The sequence below is a fragment of the Etheostoma spectabile genome, chromosome 1, assembly GCF_008692095.1.
Source record: "Etheostoma spectabile isolate EspeVRDwgs_2016 chromosome 1, UIUC_Espe_1.0, whole genome shotgun sequence".
Lineage (NCBI taxonomy): Eukaryota > Metazoa > Chordata > Actinopteri > Perciformes > Percidae > Etheostoma > Etheostoma spectabile.
The window spans coordinates 20,127,562-20,146,147 of NC_045733.1; the positions used below are offsets into that span (position 1 = coordinate 20,127,562).

At 43.5% G+C, this 18,586-nt stretch overlaps 1 protein-coding gene across 3 annotated transcripts; it reads right to left on the bottom strand.

The window, feature by feature from the left end:
* Positions 1-13,340: 13,340 nt before the first annotated feature.
* On the bottom strand, positions 13,341-18,382 carry mrpl46 (mitochondrial ribosomal protein L46). 3 transcript variants are annotated; one of them, XM_032523662.1, is made up of 5 exons: positions 18,115-18,368; positions 17,188-17,207; positions 16,001-16,202; positions 15,495-15,665; positions 13,341-13,642 (listed from the first exon to the last, which is right to left on the bottom strand). In XM_032523662.1, exons 1-5 carry the CDS (start codon positions 18,365-18,367, stop codon positions 13,395-13,397), a joined length of 894 nt encoding a protein of 297 aa, XP_032379553.1. In that variant the 5' UTR covers position 18,368; the 3' UTR covers positions 13,341-13,394. The 3 variants fall into 3 exon arrangements, with proteins under 3 accessions (XP_032379553.1, XP_032379544.1, XP_032379562.1); XM_032523653.1 differs by lacking the exon at positions 17,188-17,207 and having other exon boundaries at positions 18,095-18,382; XM_032523671.1 differs by lacking the exon at positions 17,188-17,207 and having other exon boundaries at positions 13,341-13,639; positions 18,095-18,371.
* Between the last annotated feature and the right edge of the window lie 204 nt (positions 18,383-18,586).

Below are 18,586 nucleotides of genomic sequence, written 5' to 3' on the forward strand. Positions count from 1 at the left end.
AAGGACATTAGTTCAAGAGAGGCTTTTGTGATGCTCTGTCCTATTACATCACGACATTTTCTAACTTTAAAAGGAAGGAAAGTGCTTATCTGATTGGTCGTGACTGAAGCCAGACGCACAGATAATGTATTCCTCTAAATCCAACCTAATTTCCAGCTGTGCTGTTTGCCTCTGGCCTCAAAATGACAAAAACTCAGCCGCCACACCCTGAGCACCCACTGATTCACAGAAACAGAGCCCGCAGTAAGATCCTGAGGAAATGTGTTTTCATATCTTTTTACCATGTTTTTATGACAGTAGCCTTTCTTCACAGTTAAACTGTGCTTAGACATGTGTTCTTCCTTCAATCCTTCGTTCCTTTTTTTTTCCACTTCCTGAAACCTTCCTCCTCTTTGTCCTACACCTGTTACTTCCTCTATCCACCTAATATTCCACTGGAAGTTTGCTTGCCTCCTTCTTTTTCTCTTAGTTGTCTTTCTCCATCTCTTTCTCCATTCCTTCCTGCCCTCCTCCCTGTGCTCTCAGTCTGGTTCAGTGAGGTCATAAGGGGGTCCGTGTCCCTTGGTCTCTGTGAGGCAGTGTCCAGTTGGTGTAATTATGATGGATGGAGTAATTTTCAGAGGCGCCTTTTGCCAAGAGGGTAGAACCCACTAGCTGTAATGACTTTTTAATAGAGCTCACTCCCAAACCTACATCACAGAGTGCCAGGGAGAATCACCAACGAATCACTGCTGTTAAAGCAGGTAATGGCACAGCAGGACATTGGTGGCCGGGGCTCTTTAAAAGCACCTGCCCTTAGGGAACAGCAGCTCTCTGTAGATGTGTGTCGGGCTTCCCTGTACTGGCTCCACACGCTGTTGGACTCCTCAACTTCAGAACAACCTGTCTGACAAGCTTAGGCTGACACGTCCAATAAAAGACTTAATTTAAATTAAATGTAAAGCAGTTTCTGCCCGATGAACCCCGTAGAAAACCAAAGGGCAATGTCTCTTATTTATATTTGGCCCAGTGCTTAGTTCTGTGGATGTCTGCAGTTATGAATGAAGAATTGGATTGGAGCTCAAGAGCGGGCACATCTGCATTTTTACATTGTTTACAAGTCCTCCAAATTTTAGCTGACACCCCTATTGGCAGGACAACGTCATTTCCCTGTGCCTTAAAACTAACTACTAACATAACACCAACTTTTCCGTCATTGCATTCTGTCATTCTGCACAAATCTAGTACACCCAGGTCATTTGTTATCCAACGCAATCACAATTCGACAAACACTATTATCATGAAATCACAACATAAACTCATAGTGAGATAATATTAGATCTTATGACTTACACTTTCTGCAAAGGATAGAGTGTTCAGGATAAAAGATATAAGAGGCAACGTCCCAGTTAGTCCCAGTGCAAGTTACTGAGTCTACCTTGCTGCTCCTGATATATTCCCTCAGTAAAAATTTTAAACTGGCAGTGTGTTGCAATGACGACTATGGCTTCCAACAACAGTTTTTTTTATAAATAATAACATTTTATCTTGCAGAAAAACCTACATAGTATAAGGTGCGTTATTTTAACAAGGAACAAAATGGCAGATGGAGGGCAATTCTTGCCTTTCACCGGCTATTCCTGCAAAGCACAAAGTGGTTCAAATGTAGAAAAAATGACCCCTTGGACTTAAGAATGAACTGCTCACAATGTGGTGGTCAAAGGTCAATGTCACTGGGACCTCACAAAACGTGTAACTCAAGAATTCATACACTAATTACAACAAAAAGCACAAATGTCTGATGATGACGTGTAAGGTAGGACACACTCAGGTATGAGTCACCAGAGGGAATCAGTGCATTCCTGCATTGGACTCCAGGCCTACTTCATAGTCTCTACACATCGAGTGCATGATCCTTTTGTCAAGTGAGATGACCTTGTGTTGCTTCAGTCTGTCACCAGCTTTAATACTGCCGGGCGATGTTCTTCCTGAGCAGCAGCCAGATCTCTCTTGTTTTTTACTGGAATAAGTAAGCTGACACCACCCCCCCCCACAGATTTCAGCCTCTTGCCGTTGCCTGTTCTTTCAGTAAGAGAGGTAGGCCTAAATTAAAATGTAAAATAACATCAGGTCAAAATAATTCAAATAAAACATTCCAAATGTGATCTTACTTTGAAAAAAATATAAATTGCATCCTGACTTGTATTTATCTATCAAACAACGTTACATCTTTTTTTGTACTGATTGATTCTTTTAAATGGTATCAGCATTACCATGGTTACTCTATCCAAAGCAGTGGGCTCCAGTTGTTTAGTTGGACTTAGACTCTCTTCATTAATCCTTTTGGGAGGACTCCCGCAAGGAAATTGAAATTTCCAGCAGCAGTTTTCAGCAGGTAACAAAAAAGGTATAAAATCCCGTGCAGAGAGAGAAACCCGGATGACCACAGACTGATCAAACTGCTGGCCCTCTGCTGCTACCTCAGTTCCCTCTAGCAGGACTGGTTGTGGTCTTGGTCTGGATCCCCCAAAGTCAATGACCAGCTCCTTCGTCTTAGAGGTGTTAAGCTGTAGACAGTTAGTGCGACACCAGAGAGCAAAGCCCCCCCCCCAGACACTGATACTCCTCCCTGTCACCCCTGATATACCCAATGATGGCTGTGTCATTGGTGTTAAGTGCCTTTCACTACATTTGTCCCACTATCAGTTGTAATGCGCAGGCTTTGGGCACCAGCCCCCCCCCGTGTGGTCTTTAGTGAAGGGAGCTCTCATTCTGAGGACCAGTGCCTGGCGAGGGTTGTGTAGCCATGGTTGACCACAGATTATGGCATTTTTCCATCACATGGTACCAGCTCGACTCGCCTTGACTCTACTCGCCTTTTTTGGTTTTCCATTGGGAATTTTTAAAGAAACAAAACACCACTTTATGTTGGGTTAAAAGGTTTTTTTACTGAGATTGTAACGTGTATAATATTTCCAGAAATGTATTAATAATGTGCTGTATTACTTCCTTACAGCATGTGTGTACAGTAATCGCTTTACTTTTGTAACACTGGTGTTGAATCTGTAAATACCATGTACCTTTGGGTATATTAAACATTTAAACTTACTTGTCAGAGGGTCGTTAGTCTTCAGCGTAAGGTTTCAAATATAAGTCATGAAAACCAATTGTGGAAAAGAAATATTAATTTCGACTAGTGCTACTGCCTGAATGCTTGTAGCAGCTGGTCAGCGAACTGTCTTCAGCCTTCCACGTCATCTTACCATCAGCCCCTCTCCTCCTCACCACCACAGTGCTGAGCTGTGGACTTGTGGCCTGTAAAGAGGTTTAGGTGCAAACAAACAGCCCATTTAGTAGCATCTCCTTTCCATTTAGGCCATCATTATGGCCCTCAAGGCCCTGGCTCAGCATTGAATTATGAATTAAGTTGCCAGGAGAGCCTCTGCTTATGAGCTGAGGGGTCATTTAAATTTAATTTGAAAAGGGATTCTGTTAAGAAAGTATGCTCAGCAACCTGCTGTGGAACTTTTCCATCAGAGTGAAGAGAGGTAAGTACTGACAAGGGCAAATGAAATAAAAATGGCTGGAAGAGCATTGACTAGCTATAATAATGCATAGTGCATGATGGGATGAAAGTTAAAAGACACTGACATCGCCAGAAAGTGTATATGAAATCACTATCAACGGCGGGGTAAACGCCTGGAGTTGGTCTTTTTCGTAGCCAGGCTGTTTTCTGCCTGCTTATATCCCGCATGGGTTGCTTCACCTCGGAGCATATAAACTTCTGCTGAGATGATAAATAAAAAAAAAATGCAATAACACTTCAAATTGCAACTGAGATGTAAAATAGACTGTTACTCATAAAATAAGTTCAAATTAATCTTTGTAAACTTGTAGAATCTCAACAAGTCTCTAAAAGGCTACCCCTCTTTTTTAAACACCTGGTAAAAACAGCTGATGGACTCCTTACCCATGCCATCAGACCAGCATGCATGACTGGGTCACGTTCAACCTCCCGATTTCTGATACAGCACACACAACTACAAGCTCCGCTGTAGGCTACAGTCAGACATCTACACTCTCCTCTGCTCAGACTGACCGTTCACTGCCAAACACACCACACACACACACACACACACACACACACACACGATGTACTGGCTCTGCTATTCTCTAAACGAGATAACGCTACTCTCACAACATAGGGTAGGTTAACAGTACGAAGCCAGTGAAAATGTTACGGTGGTTAGGCTAATTATTTTTTTTTTATATCTTTTACTTTTTTATCTTTTTATCTTTTTTAAAACTTGATGCCTACTAATTTGATGTTTGAGTGCTGCTTGGGTGAAAATGGACAAAATTTTGGGGGCCAAGATGACAGAAGTTACCGACGGAGGCAACGCCAACACAACAGTGCCCCGGGAAAGGGCCGAAAATGAGCCTGGGTCTGCCTGGGTGTCCTGTGCTGGTGCCGATAAATACCCGGGCCTACCACAGTCATTTGTCCCGGGACTGAAAGCCCATTGGAACCTTTCCCACTGCAGACAAAAGATGCTAGAGGGTGTGAGTGGGAAAAGGGTTTAAAGCAACTTTAGTGTTTCTACCATGCCGTGTAGCCTCCTCATTAGGCTGCACATAAAATGGTTAGTTTAAGTTATTAATTTACAACTAGTTTCTTTATGGTATCCTAAAAATTAGTCAACTGCCCAAGCTTAGTGAAAGTAACACATAGCCTGGGGACTATGAGGTCTTTCCACTGTACTAACAAGAAGGTTGTTTCTGGAGACACACACACAGTAAAGGAAGAAAAGAAAAACATCAATGGCAAATGGCAAACACTATTAAATTAAATTGACTATATATTGGTTTTGGAGTGTTGGTCGCTCTATTTCCCACTATTCTCATGTTGTATAGACGGGATTGTGGCCGGGTGAGCTCAGTTGGTAGAACGGGCGCACATATATAGAGGTAAACTCCTTGACACAGCGGCCGTGGGTTCAACTCTGACCTGTGGCCCTTTTGCTGCATGTCAACCCCCCCCCCCTCCCCTTTCATGTCTTCATCTGTGCTATTAAAATACAGTAAAGGCCTAAAAATGTCCAAAAGGAAATCCAAAAAAAGAGTGTTTAAACTTAATTTCCAATTGTGTACCACACTAGCAATTTTGTGTTTGCTTTTTATTTCTATATATTCATTGGGCTTAGAGGGTGAGGGTGTTTATGTTGTGTATGTGTTGTCATATTGGTAAAGCTCTTTTCTTTATTTGATTGTGTTATGACACAAATAAGTTGCATTTGGCTCCAGCTGCCACCACACATTTGACAATTTTGTGCAGAAAACGATTAGATTATGAAAAAAAAGGTCAGATCCAGACAAAAAGAAAATGCAGGTTGAATTTGTATTTATCTTTGTGATCACAAAACCTTGAGATCACTCTCTACTAGCAGGTGCTGTATAAAAGTCCTCTCTCATGCCATCACGTTTTATTTTAACAAATCACACGCTACTTCTCACTGATGACCTCACTCGGCCTTATTGACTCAGCTGTGACTCTAACGGTGGAAGCAACCTACAGAACTTAAATACATGACGTTCTTGACAGGTTCCAATATCTCCCAGGCAAGAAGTGGGAGTAGTTTAAGAAGCAGGCAGTAAAAGAAAAGGCATTCCACATCGGCTGCAACCATGCGTGCAGTAAGCCACACATGCTAACACAGTCCCTCAGGCCTTCCTATCAACACCACTGTGTCTTTTATCATTGCAGCAATGTTCAGCAGCACTTTGAAGGAAAGTTACAGATGACTCCTCTGTCAGGGGAGTCGTGTGCCGTGCGGTTTGCAGTCTCTGTTAACGATGACAGTGCCATCTTCCATGATTCTCAGTGCCACCGTCCCTACTAAACAACCTTCCGGACAAGACTTTGACTTCCCTACCTTTCTGCCAGATGTTTGGTCCTGCTGCAGCAGCTGTTGTCCCTCCGATCCCTGGGGACGTGGGACAGGAGCTGCTGCCAAAGCAGAGGCATTCAGAATCCCTCAGGGACCGTTGATCGTCATCAGAAAGGTCTTTGGAAGGGGACTCGCCCCTTCACTGGCTGCTGCCAACAAATTCTTCACCATTCACCCCCATTCAATGAACACACTGCATGTGAAGGTTTACTTTTTATATTTATAATTCTGTCATTTTTTAAAAGCCACTCATCTGATTGGTTTCATTTGATTTGGGGTCAGTGGTTGTTTGCTGCACTTTGATCACGTTAAAATCCAACCCATCGGTCTCCTCTCTAAATTAGACTCAGTATTAAACCAGTGAACTTGTTCCAGCCTTCCCTTCCATATGCTACCCGTGACCTGGAGCGGTGTTGATGCTCCAGTCCACCTCCAGTTGGTGGTGAACCACTAACCCCAGCAGCCAATCAGACAGCCTGTAGGCGGAGGAGGATGAGTTCTGTGGGGGGTTGACAGTAATGGAGGAAGTTGAGGTCAGTGAAGGGGTCGGCCGTCCTGACACGGTGCCATCTTACCACACAGTAAGATGTGACCTTAACCCTCCTGCTGTCCATTCACACTCTCTTTTTACCCACCCCGCCCCCCAACACCACATTTGTCATCTACCCCCCGCCCACCACCCCACCCCCCACCCGACCCACTCAACAGTCTGTTATGGATTGACAGCTCCCAGGGAAACGGGGGAAGGATACGAAGGAGGTGGCAGATCCAGTCAGTCAGAGGAGGGGGGGGGAGGACTCACCCTGCAGGCCGGAGGTCTGTGTGCCAGACACAGTATGAACGGATCTGCGTGTGTGTGTGTGTGTGTGGGTTAGAGGGAGTGTGGCAGAGAGGGAAGAACGGGAGGATGGGTTAGATGAGTATTTGAAGAGAAAGGGAGAAGAAATAACAATCAATTAATAAATAAATAATTACATTACACAAATACTCAACAATTCATTTTAACATTATATTATAAAATATAAAAACACATAAGAGGAGATGCAAGACAAAAGAAACATGCAACATTCTATGATATATTCATAAAATGAATGAAAAGACACAGGATGAAGGGATGGAAGAAGGGATGGGAAGGAGGAAGGCGAGAAGGAAGGATAGACGGAGGTGTGGAGGACTAAAGCTTCCTCCTGCAGAGTGGAGATTGGGACAGGAGGAAGCAGGAGGAGCGTCTGCCATCTCCAACTGTTCCATCCCAACAACATCACACACACACTCACACTCTTTCCTAATACATGCAGATTCACTCGAGTTGGACTTACACAAAACAGGAACAGCCAAAAGTGAATTATGAAACATTTAGTTTGAAGATTTAATGCGTTGCTTCAACTAAAGAGACCACATCACAGTACAGTAACTCTGTTGCATTCAGATCTACCTCTCATAAATTCACATTCACACAAAAATTTACAAATGTAAATTTTTTAACATTAAGCTTACCCATTAAAAGAATATGCACTTGATGGTCCAGGAAAAAAATAAAAAAATCACATTTATCACTGATATTGTCCTGAAAATGTTTTCTCTATGGAGCACTGCATCATTAGAGTGCTGTGGCGTCTGCCTCGGTCGATGCTAGATCGTAGTTTCCGAACGTGGTTACAGAATGTCACTGGCACACTGCATAGGCATCCACACATAGATGGTTCTTTGAACCCTGCTACAACTCGGTGTTGTGGCACGGTTCGACTCCTGATCGACTCAATAAATCATTAGTCATGAAGACCTGACTCTTTGTATAAGTAATGAGATCTTACCAAACCCTGTCTTTTAAAGGCCGATTTACAGTCCACGCATCCCAGCTTGAGCGCACCAATGTGACGTCAAAATGACGTAGATCTCGGTGGCGCTCCAGGATGTTGAGTGTGCATCCAGAGGACGTGCACCACTCCATTTTTCTCAGAGGCGCGAGACAAAGCGGAAACAGGAAGCCTGAACGACCTCGAGGGTAACCAGATGCCAGGACTCAGAGTGACTGCAAGTCTCTCTTATAAACGTACTGGGTTAAGATTTAAAGATACTGGGTTAAGTTCAGTTACGTTCGGAAACCATATTCGCTAACTAGGATCTAGCATCTACCCTCTGCCTCTTCACCTACTTCCATACAGCAGCTAATGTGGGACTACCAGGATGGAGGTCTACCGGTGGCCACTGTAGCCCCGAGGAGTAGGCTACTCACCCGAGTGTTGGGTTTATCAAGACTACGGCTCCTGCCAGACAGAAAGCCCTCGGCAACGCAGCATCGGTTTACACTGCTTCAGTAAAAAGTCTCATCATAGGTGTCTTATCTTTTAACTTTTTTTTCCAAATGTTTGGACATTTTTGTTGTGTTTTCAATGTTTTTGATACTTTTTCCAACATTTTTCATTTTTGTTGCTTTTTTCCTGAGGTTTTTGTTGCTTTTTTCAAAAAAAATGTCCAAAGTTTTCACGCTTATTCTGATATTTGTCGCCTTTTGATGTTGAGTTTTACTTTTAACAATTTTGTTCAATGTCTTTGTCGCTTTTCTCGATCCATGCAGACATGACCCGGGACCTCCCTAGATAGTTCTCAGATCTCAACCCCCCCAGTGTGGAACCCAAAGTTACACCCTTGGCTCTCAGGGTACAAATGCTGTTCTTAGGTTGTCAAATTGGCTACGGGGGAAGACGTTTGGGGTTTGTCAGTGCAACAAAAACAAGACGGTGATTCCAAAAATCTAGAATATCTTGCATGTCATGTAGTTCGTTACGATCACAACATAGGTCATATGATTTTTTTTGCAACTTTCAATCAAACCACACAGTCTAAATAAATTAGATTTGTTGAGTTTATGAGTGTGGAACTTTTAATCAATAAGAGCTTAGTCTGCGGTTGTTTTTTAATTCCTAACTTTGATTTATTAAGCTATGAATATTTAATGTTATAACAAATAAAAATGTAGGGGCTTTAACTTTCAAATTGTGTTGAATCAAAATATCTATTTTCAAACACTGCTATGTAGAGTTGTTAAATTTGCTAATTAACTTGAATTTCTAAATGTTTATTATATATCTTTTTACTTGTTTAAAGGCCAGCGATTGTTTTTTTGTGATAGCTTTGAGCGCTCTAACCAGAACCTTTTTCTCTTCCACCCTGCGAGATTCTGTGTTTGATACTAGCATGTTGCTGCCGATAGCAGACTGGTGTGCTTGTTTGGAGATAGGAATTGTTTGCAGTGTGGTTGCTAGTGTAAACTGGCTGTGCAGGGGTATATCGTATACGTCTGTACAATACTTTATCTTTTAATATCTTTATAACTTTTAGTGTTTACACTGGCTGGAAAGATAGTAAGGTAGTTGGACTTCAGTGTGATGGAACAATAAGGATGACTCTAATCTAATGGTAGGTGCTTAGGAAGTATCACCACTGGTAAGTGAATGCACATGAATGGTGGTTAACAAAAGGCAAAACTCCCTTGGCAGACTTCTGTTTCAGTGTGTGCAGCTGTGTGAGGCAGGATGGGGCTGAAAGCGTGCATGCTTAGCTGCCTGTCACTGAATGATTAAGGGTAAGAAATATAGTGCTGGTAGCATTGCATGCTGGGAGAGTTGAACTAAGGAGAGTGCTGTTTAAGGTGCTTAAGGTGGTCCGGCTTGATCAGGATCCGGAAGACTTGCTCTGAGCTGCATTACTTTACCTGCATGTTTCTGTGTTTTACATAAAGAGTCTTAATAAGCTTCTTTATCACTCGGTTTGGTAAGCTGCTGTGGACGACCGGCCTGCTCACATCCCTGCCATCCAATCTCATAGACTTGCATACAATGTCAAAGAAAGTTGCATTGTGAGATGGGGGAGGGCGTGTGGGGCAGTCTTTCATTCTCACTAAAAGTTGACTCCAAACAGGGCAGGCCTGTTTACTAGCTGGTTGCTGTCCTCTGGAGCCAGGCTGCCAAAAACGCTGCCAAACTGTGTACATTTTAGCTGTGCAGTATATTTTCATAGATAGATAAGAATTGGTATGCAATATGTGTACATAATTAACAATTGCATCCACCAACAGTGTCACTGAAGAGGAGGTACACTGGTGAAGCCTGGTACCCCTCATAGTGCCCGGTGGTGCCATAAGTGAGTGTACTATTATTAGCTCAGGACATCCTAATGGAGCTGAGCCCCTCCGCCTGGCAGTGCCTCACTCAATGCATTGAACTTCAAAGGATCACAAGAATAAGGTTAAAAGAAATTCAGCGGCTGCTTTAAAATCTGTTTGAAATCCCCCAGTGAGAACGAGGGCGGTGTGGACAGGACGGTGTAGCAGGGTGGGAACATCCAACATGTTTCCTACAGCAGGGTTTGAAACGAGGCCATCAGCCACCTCAAAGACTCATTCTCGGCATTTACTGTCTATTTTTTACCCTTTTCAGTGGCAAAAAAACGGCAAGACCTTTCTCTTTTGACATTTTTTATCATGGTGCTATCATGTGCTATCTAATTGGATGAAGTGGTAGAGTGTGGGGCCAGACTCTAGCAGGAGGAGGAGGTGAGATACTTTACAGAAGTGAAGCTGTGATACTTTACCTCTGCCTGTCACAGCCTGCTCAGGTGTTTTGGTATTGGCAGGTCTGTACCTTTCTATGGTATATGACATCTGATGTTGGCCCTATACATGTGGAAAACCCTTCATAAACCAAACCAATAAAACAGACTCTACATGTGGAAAGGTGTCTCACTAATGTCTGTTTGGAGACTGTTGAAAATGGATCAATTGTTCTAGAAAATTAGATAGATAGATAGATAGATAGATAGATAGATAGATAGATAGATGATAGATAGATAGATAGATAGATAGATAGATAGATAGATAGATAGATAGATAGATAGATAGATAGATAGATACTTTATTCATCCCGAGGGAAATTATAGGCATCCAGTAGCTTAGACAACTGTAACACAACAAACCCATTTACACATCTATCTCACATACATAAAAATCACTCCCAGAAATTATTGAAAAGCCTGTATTACAAACTCGGGCATGTAGGTGGGCATGTACCAGGCCGGGGGAGTCTAACACACAATGACACTGAAATTGGGAGGACTCACAAGAGACAAAGAAAGAGAATGTTCAAAATGTTAGTCATTAGTTAGTCTATATCCATGACATTCCTCTTCCGGGACGGCTCCGCTAGCAGGTAATCCGCCAGATGCATGTATTTAGTCTGTTTCCTTCCTCTATCTCTGTGTTGGGGTTCTAACCTCTGGTGATTATTTTAAGATTATGGTTACCTGGTCCTCAGATCTCTGCAGGGTAAATCCAGACAGCTAGCTAGACTATCTGTCCAATCTGAGGACTATGGTTACCTGGTCCTCAGATCTCTGCAGGGTAAATCCAGACAGCTAGCTAGACTATCTGTCCAATCTGAGGACTATGGTTACCTGGTCCTCAGATCTCTGCAGGGTAAATCCAGACAGCTAGCTAGACTATCTGTCCAATCTGAGGACTATGGTTACCTGGTCCTCAGATCTCTGCAGGGTAAATCCAGACAGCTAGCTAGACTATCTGTCCAATCTGAGGACTATGGTTACCTGGTCCTCAGATCTCTGCAGGGTAAATCCAGACAGCTAGCTAGACTATCTGTCCAATCTGAGGACTATGGTTACCTGGTCCTCAGATCTCTGCAGGGTAAATCCAGACAGCTAGCTAGACTATCTGTCCAATCTGAGGACTATGGTGACCTGGTCCTCAGATCTCTGCAGGGTAAGTATTTTACAACAACTCCGGCAGAGCTTAGCACCGCCAAAGACGATTGTGATTGGTTTAAAGAAATGCCGATAAACCAGAGCATGTTTTTCTCCCATCCAGGAATGCCGAGTGGACTAGCCAGACCCTCCTCTGCTCCATAATGTTACTCAATAGCATGTTTTAGTTAGACCCATCCCGATCAGGATCCTAATTGTCTGAGACGTGACGAAGCTCGTCCAGTGACATGGAGGACATTTCATAACTGTTTTCCCAGTCAAAGTAGCTCACCCTATTAATTTGATTTTTGACATTGCATTTACAGTTATTTCGCACCATGCGCTGCCAATCAACAGTCCTTTCTTGTTTTCCACTGAAATAGGTCAACAACAGCAAGTTTGGATTAAGTGCCATGCTCAAGGGTACCTTGACTGGTTTTCCATGGGTGGAGAGACAGGCATAACTTACAACTCCCTGATGGTCTCAGGATTGAGAATGGCAGCCCTCTGATCCAAGCCCATTTCTCTATCCTCTCAGGCCCTTTCACGCTTTTATCAGACTCCCCTTGGAGATGAAAGTAGTAGATGTTGCTCTGTTTGTACCTGTGATTGCACCTTGATCTGGCATCAGGTACAAGAACCGGACGGAGGGCGGTACGAGCCCACCGTCAGCCAGCAGAACAGAAAGCTCTGGTTCTGTGTCCACACCGAATCCTCTAACCGTTAGGAATGGCATTTATTAGCTCTGCGTGACCTTCATATCTCATCTGACAGAGCAGAACTGCGTTGCACTCAGCCAATCTCACAACTCGGGCCACGGGCTTTCAACAAACCCTAAAAATAAAGATGGAAAAATCTAACGCCAATGTCTACAACATTAATAACTCCCTTTCCCGGCTGATACAAATAGAAGGAACAGGCTGATCGCAGACGCTGGGCTGGGAACATCAGAATGCTCTTACCTAAGACGAATTATCGTAGCTATTCCAGGACCATTTGCCTGCTATGATGGATATTTTCAGTATGAGTAAGAGGAAGCCAAGTTGATCAGAAAAGCTCTCTCTGCAGTTCCCCTTGGAGGTCACACACAGGCGTAATTACCCAGCTTCTCACAGTGCTCCTGTGTGACTGGTGTGCAAATACTGCCATCTACTGTTAGACTGGGAGAATGTGCAGGACGCTGGAGCTCAACAGTTCGACCCCCCCCCCCCCCTCCCCCTTAAACATCACAAATTAAAATCTGTAATGGAAATGTCTAGTTAAAAAACTGAAACAATTAAACATAAATTTGATGAACACACAAACCTCTCCACAGATGTTACTATATCCTTCTTTAAATTGTTTAAGATTACTGAGTAGTATTAGTACATAAACATTGTTTACATCACTGCATATATCACGAAAAAGCTTTTCTTCTCGCATGTTTCAGTGTATTGTAGTTAGTATGTGACACAATGCATGATGGGTAGTTTTAATCCCAACAAGGCGTGCATGACGCTGTGATGCAGTTTGTCGCCTTTTAAAGCTTGCTATTGGCTGACTCAGTGCTTGACAGAGGGCATTGTGGGTGTATGTATTTAACAATCTGACCCATACAGTGTGCAAAAAAAAACAATTTATTTATATAAGAGACATATTGACTGAAAAGAACATTTCAGGATACAAGACATAAGCTTTCTGGGTGCGTCAGTGTCCCTGCTCAGTGTTTAGGGGTCACAGGTCGAGGAAGAAGCGGTCAACCTTCATCATGTATGCTGGTTTCAGGTAACGCTGCAGTTCATTTTTCTTCACCCACAGAAAAGGAGCGTTTGGGGCTGCGGGGGGGCCGCTGTCTGACAGAATGGCTTTGAAGAAGAACACCTTTGTTCCCACCGAGCTCTCCGTCCGAGCAGCTTTGGGCAGTTTGTACTTGTACACTCCGCAGGGGGCGTTGCCGAGGAAAGTGGCCTTGAAAGCAGCTGCTGAGACAGAGAACAGGGCCAGTTCGTTCACATGGAGACCAAAGGGGAGCTCAAGTGCAGATGTTCAAGTTTTATGCAGATGCTGCAGCTTTATTTAGCTTCTGCTGTATTTTAATTAAGTGTTGTATTACCTTAATGCTCTCTTTCTCATTCTCCGCTGTGGCAACAACACTCTGAATTAAGTTTTAATCAAATCTCATGTCGTCTGAATCACATGCCCCCAGCTGGCTCAACAGGCAGACCAGCAGGCCGTGTGAAGAGACGGAGTCCCCACTGAGTCCGGCTGTATTAAAAATGGATTGACTCTGGCTTCTGTGAGGCACTTTAAATAAAACCCTCCAACAAATGGCACAGGGTAATGTCGAGTGGAAAGTCTTAATGGGGAGTGATTGATGGAGTTGGCACATTAATAGTTGATGAGCAGTGTTGTGAAACTGTTTAACATGCTCAGTCACTGAGCACTGTTATTTAAATGCTTCGAGATTTCTATTGGATGAGAGAGAGAAAAAGAAAAGCGAGTTGTACAGATCTTGTGTCAGGGGTCATCACAGGGTCACTGGGACATTTGTTCCAGCTGCTGCCAGCTGTGACCCCACTTATCCTTTTGGTCAGTTGCTGAGTCGCTGTCGGACCAAATCCTCGTATGTCCTTAACCGTTAAAGGCTAAATAGAAAGCATTTCCTCGAGCTATTTACCTCACACACTGCCACGGTTGAAATATTTGTAGAAACCCACAAACAGACAAAAATATGGAGATACAAGGTTTCTGGCCGACAGCGACGTGTTGCAGATCCACGAGCTCAGTCTACAGCTCCATCAGCGGAGGTCTAAGTGGAACCAACTTGTGGGATATGATTGGTAAAATGCTGCGTATAGAAATGATGAGTTGATCCGCTTGTTGTGGTGAATAAGGCAAGTACTGCACAGCTATTTGAGAAAGATCCCATTCAAACTTTAATGATTGGGAGGATAAAACCGGGTCATACCAGCTAAAGAGATTAGGACGTAGATGCTTTAATAATGCAGCAAATGGAGCGTGTTGACAGTAGTACAGCTGATATTTAGGATATGTACCTTACATCCTGCCGTAAGCAATAGCTTTGAGGTTAATTAAAATACATAATAACTACTTTCCACACATTCTCCTCTCTCTCACTATTCTGTCACCGTTTTCTTCCCTATTTTTAATGTACAGTTAACATTCTCCTAAAAAGATGCTTTAAAAGTAAAGCAGTAAAGAACAGTAGTATAGCATTCAAACATTGTCTATCACAAAGTTCCAGGTCTGTATCAGTGCAAATAAATTTGGGTTAAGTTATGTATTGCTATCATCAATGTCCTTTATCATAATGCACATGGATAATGTATATAGAGTTTGCTGATTTATTCTATTCATGTAAAAGAAATGAGCTTTTATTGAAGCCCCTGCGTCTAGGATTTAAAGACTTCTACTTTGGGTTTTTTCCAGTAATATAAAAAAGGCAAAGTCACAGAAAGCATCAGAACAATTAGAAAGATAAAAACCTTGCACATGGGGACTTTACAATTCTGATATCAACCAGTGTTGCCTACATGTCTAATACTTTATATAGTAATATAATATACAAATTGAATATATTTCATAGTTAATGGATGGATGGACAGTTAATGATAGGTCTGGAAGTGGCTTCAGTGACGTTTCAGTGACCCGTGATTAAGCAGACTTTCAGGGAAAACACTTAAATGCTTATTATAAAATACTAAATACTAATTTTGAGGGTTTAAAAGAGTGGACTGAATATCAGCCCAACATATCACCAGCTTCCTAAAGACATTAATGGCTTCAGCCTTTAAACACTGGAGTCCACGTTACCTGGCAGGGAAGCGAGGGCCTTCTCGGCCGTCTGCCGCAGCGTTTCCCCGTCCTGCCACTGGCTCTGAGGCAGCAGCCACAGCTTCTCCCCCCCGACCTGCTGCTGGGCCAGGAGGAGCAGCGAGGTGGCCAGGCAGCGCTCCACCGAGGACAAGTCCTTATCTACATCAGCTGAACAAGAGACAGGAGCGTCAAGCTACAGCTACGCCTCTCAGCGACAAAACTGTTCATGTCACCGGGAATAAAACGCTGCATGTCAAGAAAAAAACATTAGAATCTTAAACTTATTAAGTCATTTACTTTCAACCAAGATGTGCATTTAGATTATCTAAATTTCTTTTCCATACTGTTTCACTTAATCATCAGAGCAAGACAAGAGGCTGAATACTTTACATACTATATATATATATACACACTATCATCTATTTCATCAGCCACATTCGTAATATTTAAGGAGATTTCCATATTGTGTATTTTCTGGTCAAACATGTTGTTCTTTTACTGACCCGTGACCCTCGGCGCTGGCTGGAAGCTCTTCAGCTTCTGGTCCCAGGAGTCTTCCAGGTCCTGAGCCAACACGATCTCCTGGTCCCCCCGCTCGTCCTCTTCGTCCGAGTCGTAGTCGTCCGCCTGCTTCCGACTCATCCTCTCCGCGTCCTCCAGCAGCCGCAGCTCGTGCTCCGACAGCAGGCTCTTCTCCAGCTCCAGCTGCAAGTAAGTCAAAGCATGGCTCCCTGTCAACCTATAATAATAATAATAATAATAATAATAATAATAATAATAATAATACCCTTATACCTTCTATCATTTTACAGCTAAAGTCAAAATATGTGAAATTTCACAGTCCACAGCTGCTTCAAATGTGTAGGAACACAAAACAAGATGGACATGGATACAGAAGGATATACTGTACATATTTCATTTCAGGATATGATTCTAACAAAATGAATCAAATCATTATTTACTGTTTTTTTGCCTTTTATTGACAGGACAGCTGTAGACGGAGGAAGGGAACTGGAGGGGGGGGGGGTGACATGCAGCAAAGGGCCGTGGGTTGGATTTGAACCCGAGTCGCTGCCTTGGTACACGGGGCACACGCTCAACCAGCTGAGCTACCCGGGCGCTGCTCGTCTGATTTTCCTTTTTTTCCCTGACTGTATGTCCTGGACACTGCAGCGTACCTGGAGCTGGGCAATATATCAATATCATATCCATATCGTGATATCAGACTCGCCTTAGATTTGGGATATCATAATATTGAAAAATAATAAAAGTGACTGCATTACAGTAAAGTGATGTCATTTCCTGAACTTACCAGACTGTTATATTGTTAACCTTTACCCACTTAGTCCTTATATCCACATTCCTGATGATTAATTATCAAAAATCTCATTGTGTCAATATTTTGTGAAAACACCAATAGTCAACGCTACAATATCGTTGCGGTATCGATATCGAGGTATTTGGTCAAAAATATTGTGATATCTGATTTTCTCCCCATCTTCCAGCCCAGCGTACCCTAGTCCTTTATAGAGAGGCTGATAGACGACGGCCGATTGGTTGGGGGTTAGGACAGCCGATTGGTTGCCTGTCCTCACCTGGAGCATGGTCTCTCTGATGAACTAACTCACCTGGAGCATCATGTGTGATGAACTAACTCACCTGGAGCATCATCTCTGATGAACTAACTCACCTGGAGCATCATGTCTCTGATGAACTAACTCACCTGGAGCATCATGTCTCTGGTGAACTAACTCACCTGGAGCATGGTCTCTCTGATGAACTAACTCACCTGGAGCATCATCTCTGATTAACTAACTCAGCTGGAGCATCATCTCTGATGAACTAACTCACCTGGAGCATCATCTCTGATGATCTAACTCACCTGGTGCGTCATCTCTGATGAACTCACCTGGAGCATCATCTCTGGTGAACTAACTCACCTGGAGCATCATCTCTGATGAACTAACTCACCTGGAGCATCATCTCTGATGATCTAACTCACCTGGAGCATGGGCTCTCTGATGAACTAACTCACCTGGAGCATCATGTCTCTGGTGAACTAACTCACCTGGAGCATCATCTCTGGTGAACTAACTCACCTGGAGCATCATCTCTGATGAACTAACTCACCTGGAGCATGGGCTCTCTGATGAACTAACTCACCTGGAGCACCATGTCTCTGGTGAACTAACTCACCTGGAGCGTCATCTCTGATGAACTCAGCTGGAGCATCATCTCTGATGAACTAACTCACCTGGAGCATCATCTCTGATGATCTAACTCACCTGGAGCGTCATCTCTGATGAACTCACCTGGAGCATCATCTCTGGTGAACTAACTCACCTGGAGCATCATCTCTGATGAACTAACTCACCTGGAGCATCATGTCTCTGATGAACTAACTCACCTGGAGCATCATGTCTCTGATGAACTAACTCACCTGGAGCACCATGTTTCTGATGAACTAACTCACCTGGAGCATCATCTCTGATGAACTAACTCACCTGGAGCATCATCTCTGATGAACTAACTCACCTGGAGCATCATCTCTGATGAACTAACTCACCTGGAGCATCATCTCTGATGAACTAACTCACCTGGAGCATCATCTCTCTGAACCGCTGCTCCGTCGGGCTGCAGGCCGCGGACACGACCGGAAGCCTCTGCAGACACACGGCTGCCATCAAAGTCCACGGAGAACTCGCCTTTCCCGTCAGGCTTTGGGTCTGCGAAGTCGCCCGACTAACAGACGTTCTGGAAAACTGCCGAAAGCCCGTGACCCCGACCGCTGTCCTGCTAAAAGACAGAAAGTGTAAGAGAGACCGGGTGGCCATCCTTCCACAGGGCGCAGCCATCTTGCTCTGCAACATTCAATGTAAATGCAAAAAAATCCTGATGGCAGCAAAACCGGTTGGAGGGCGGATTTTCTACCACGTTATTCCCTTGGTGATACCAGAAGACAAAAAAACATTAACCGCGGTTTCCGGTATTAAGTGTTCTCCTTTATCTAAAGCTTCGGGCAGGGCTTCAAACGAGTTTTCACCATGGTAACTTCATATCTACGAGGATTTATGTAGTACTTGAAGGCA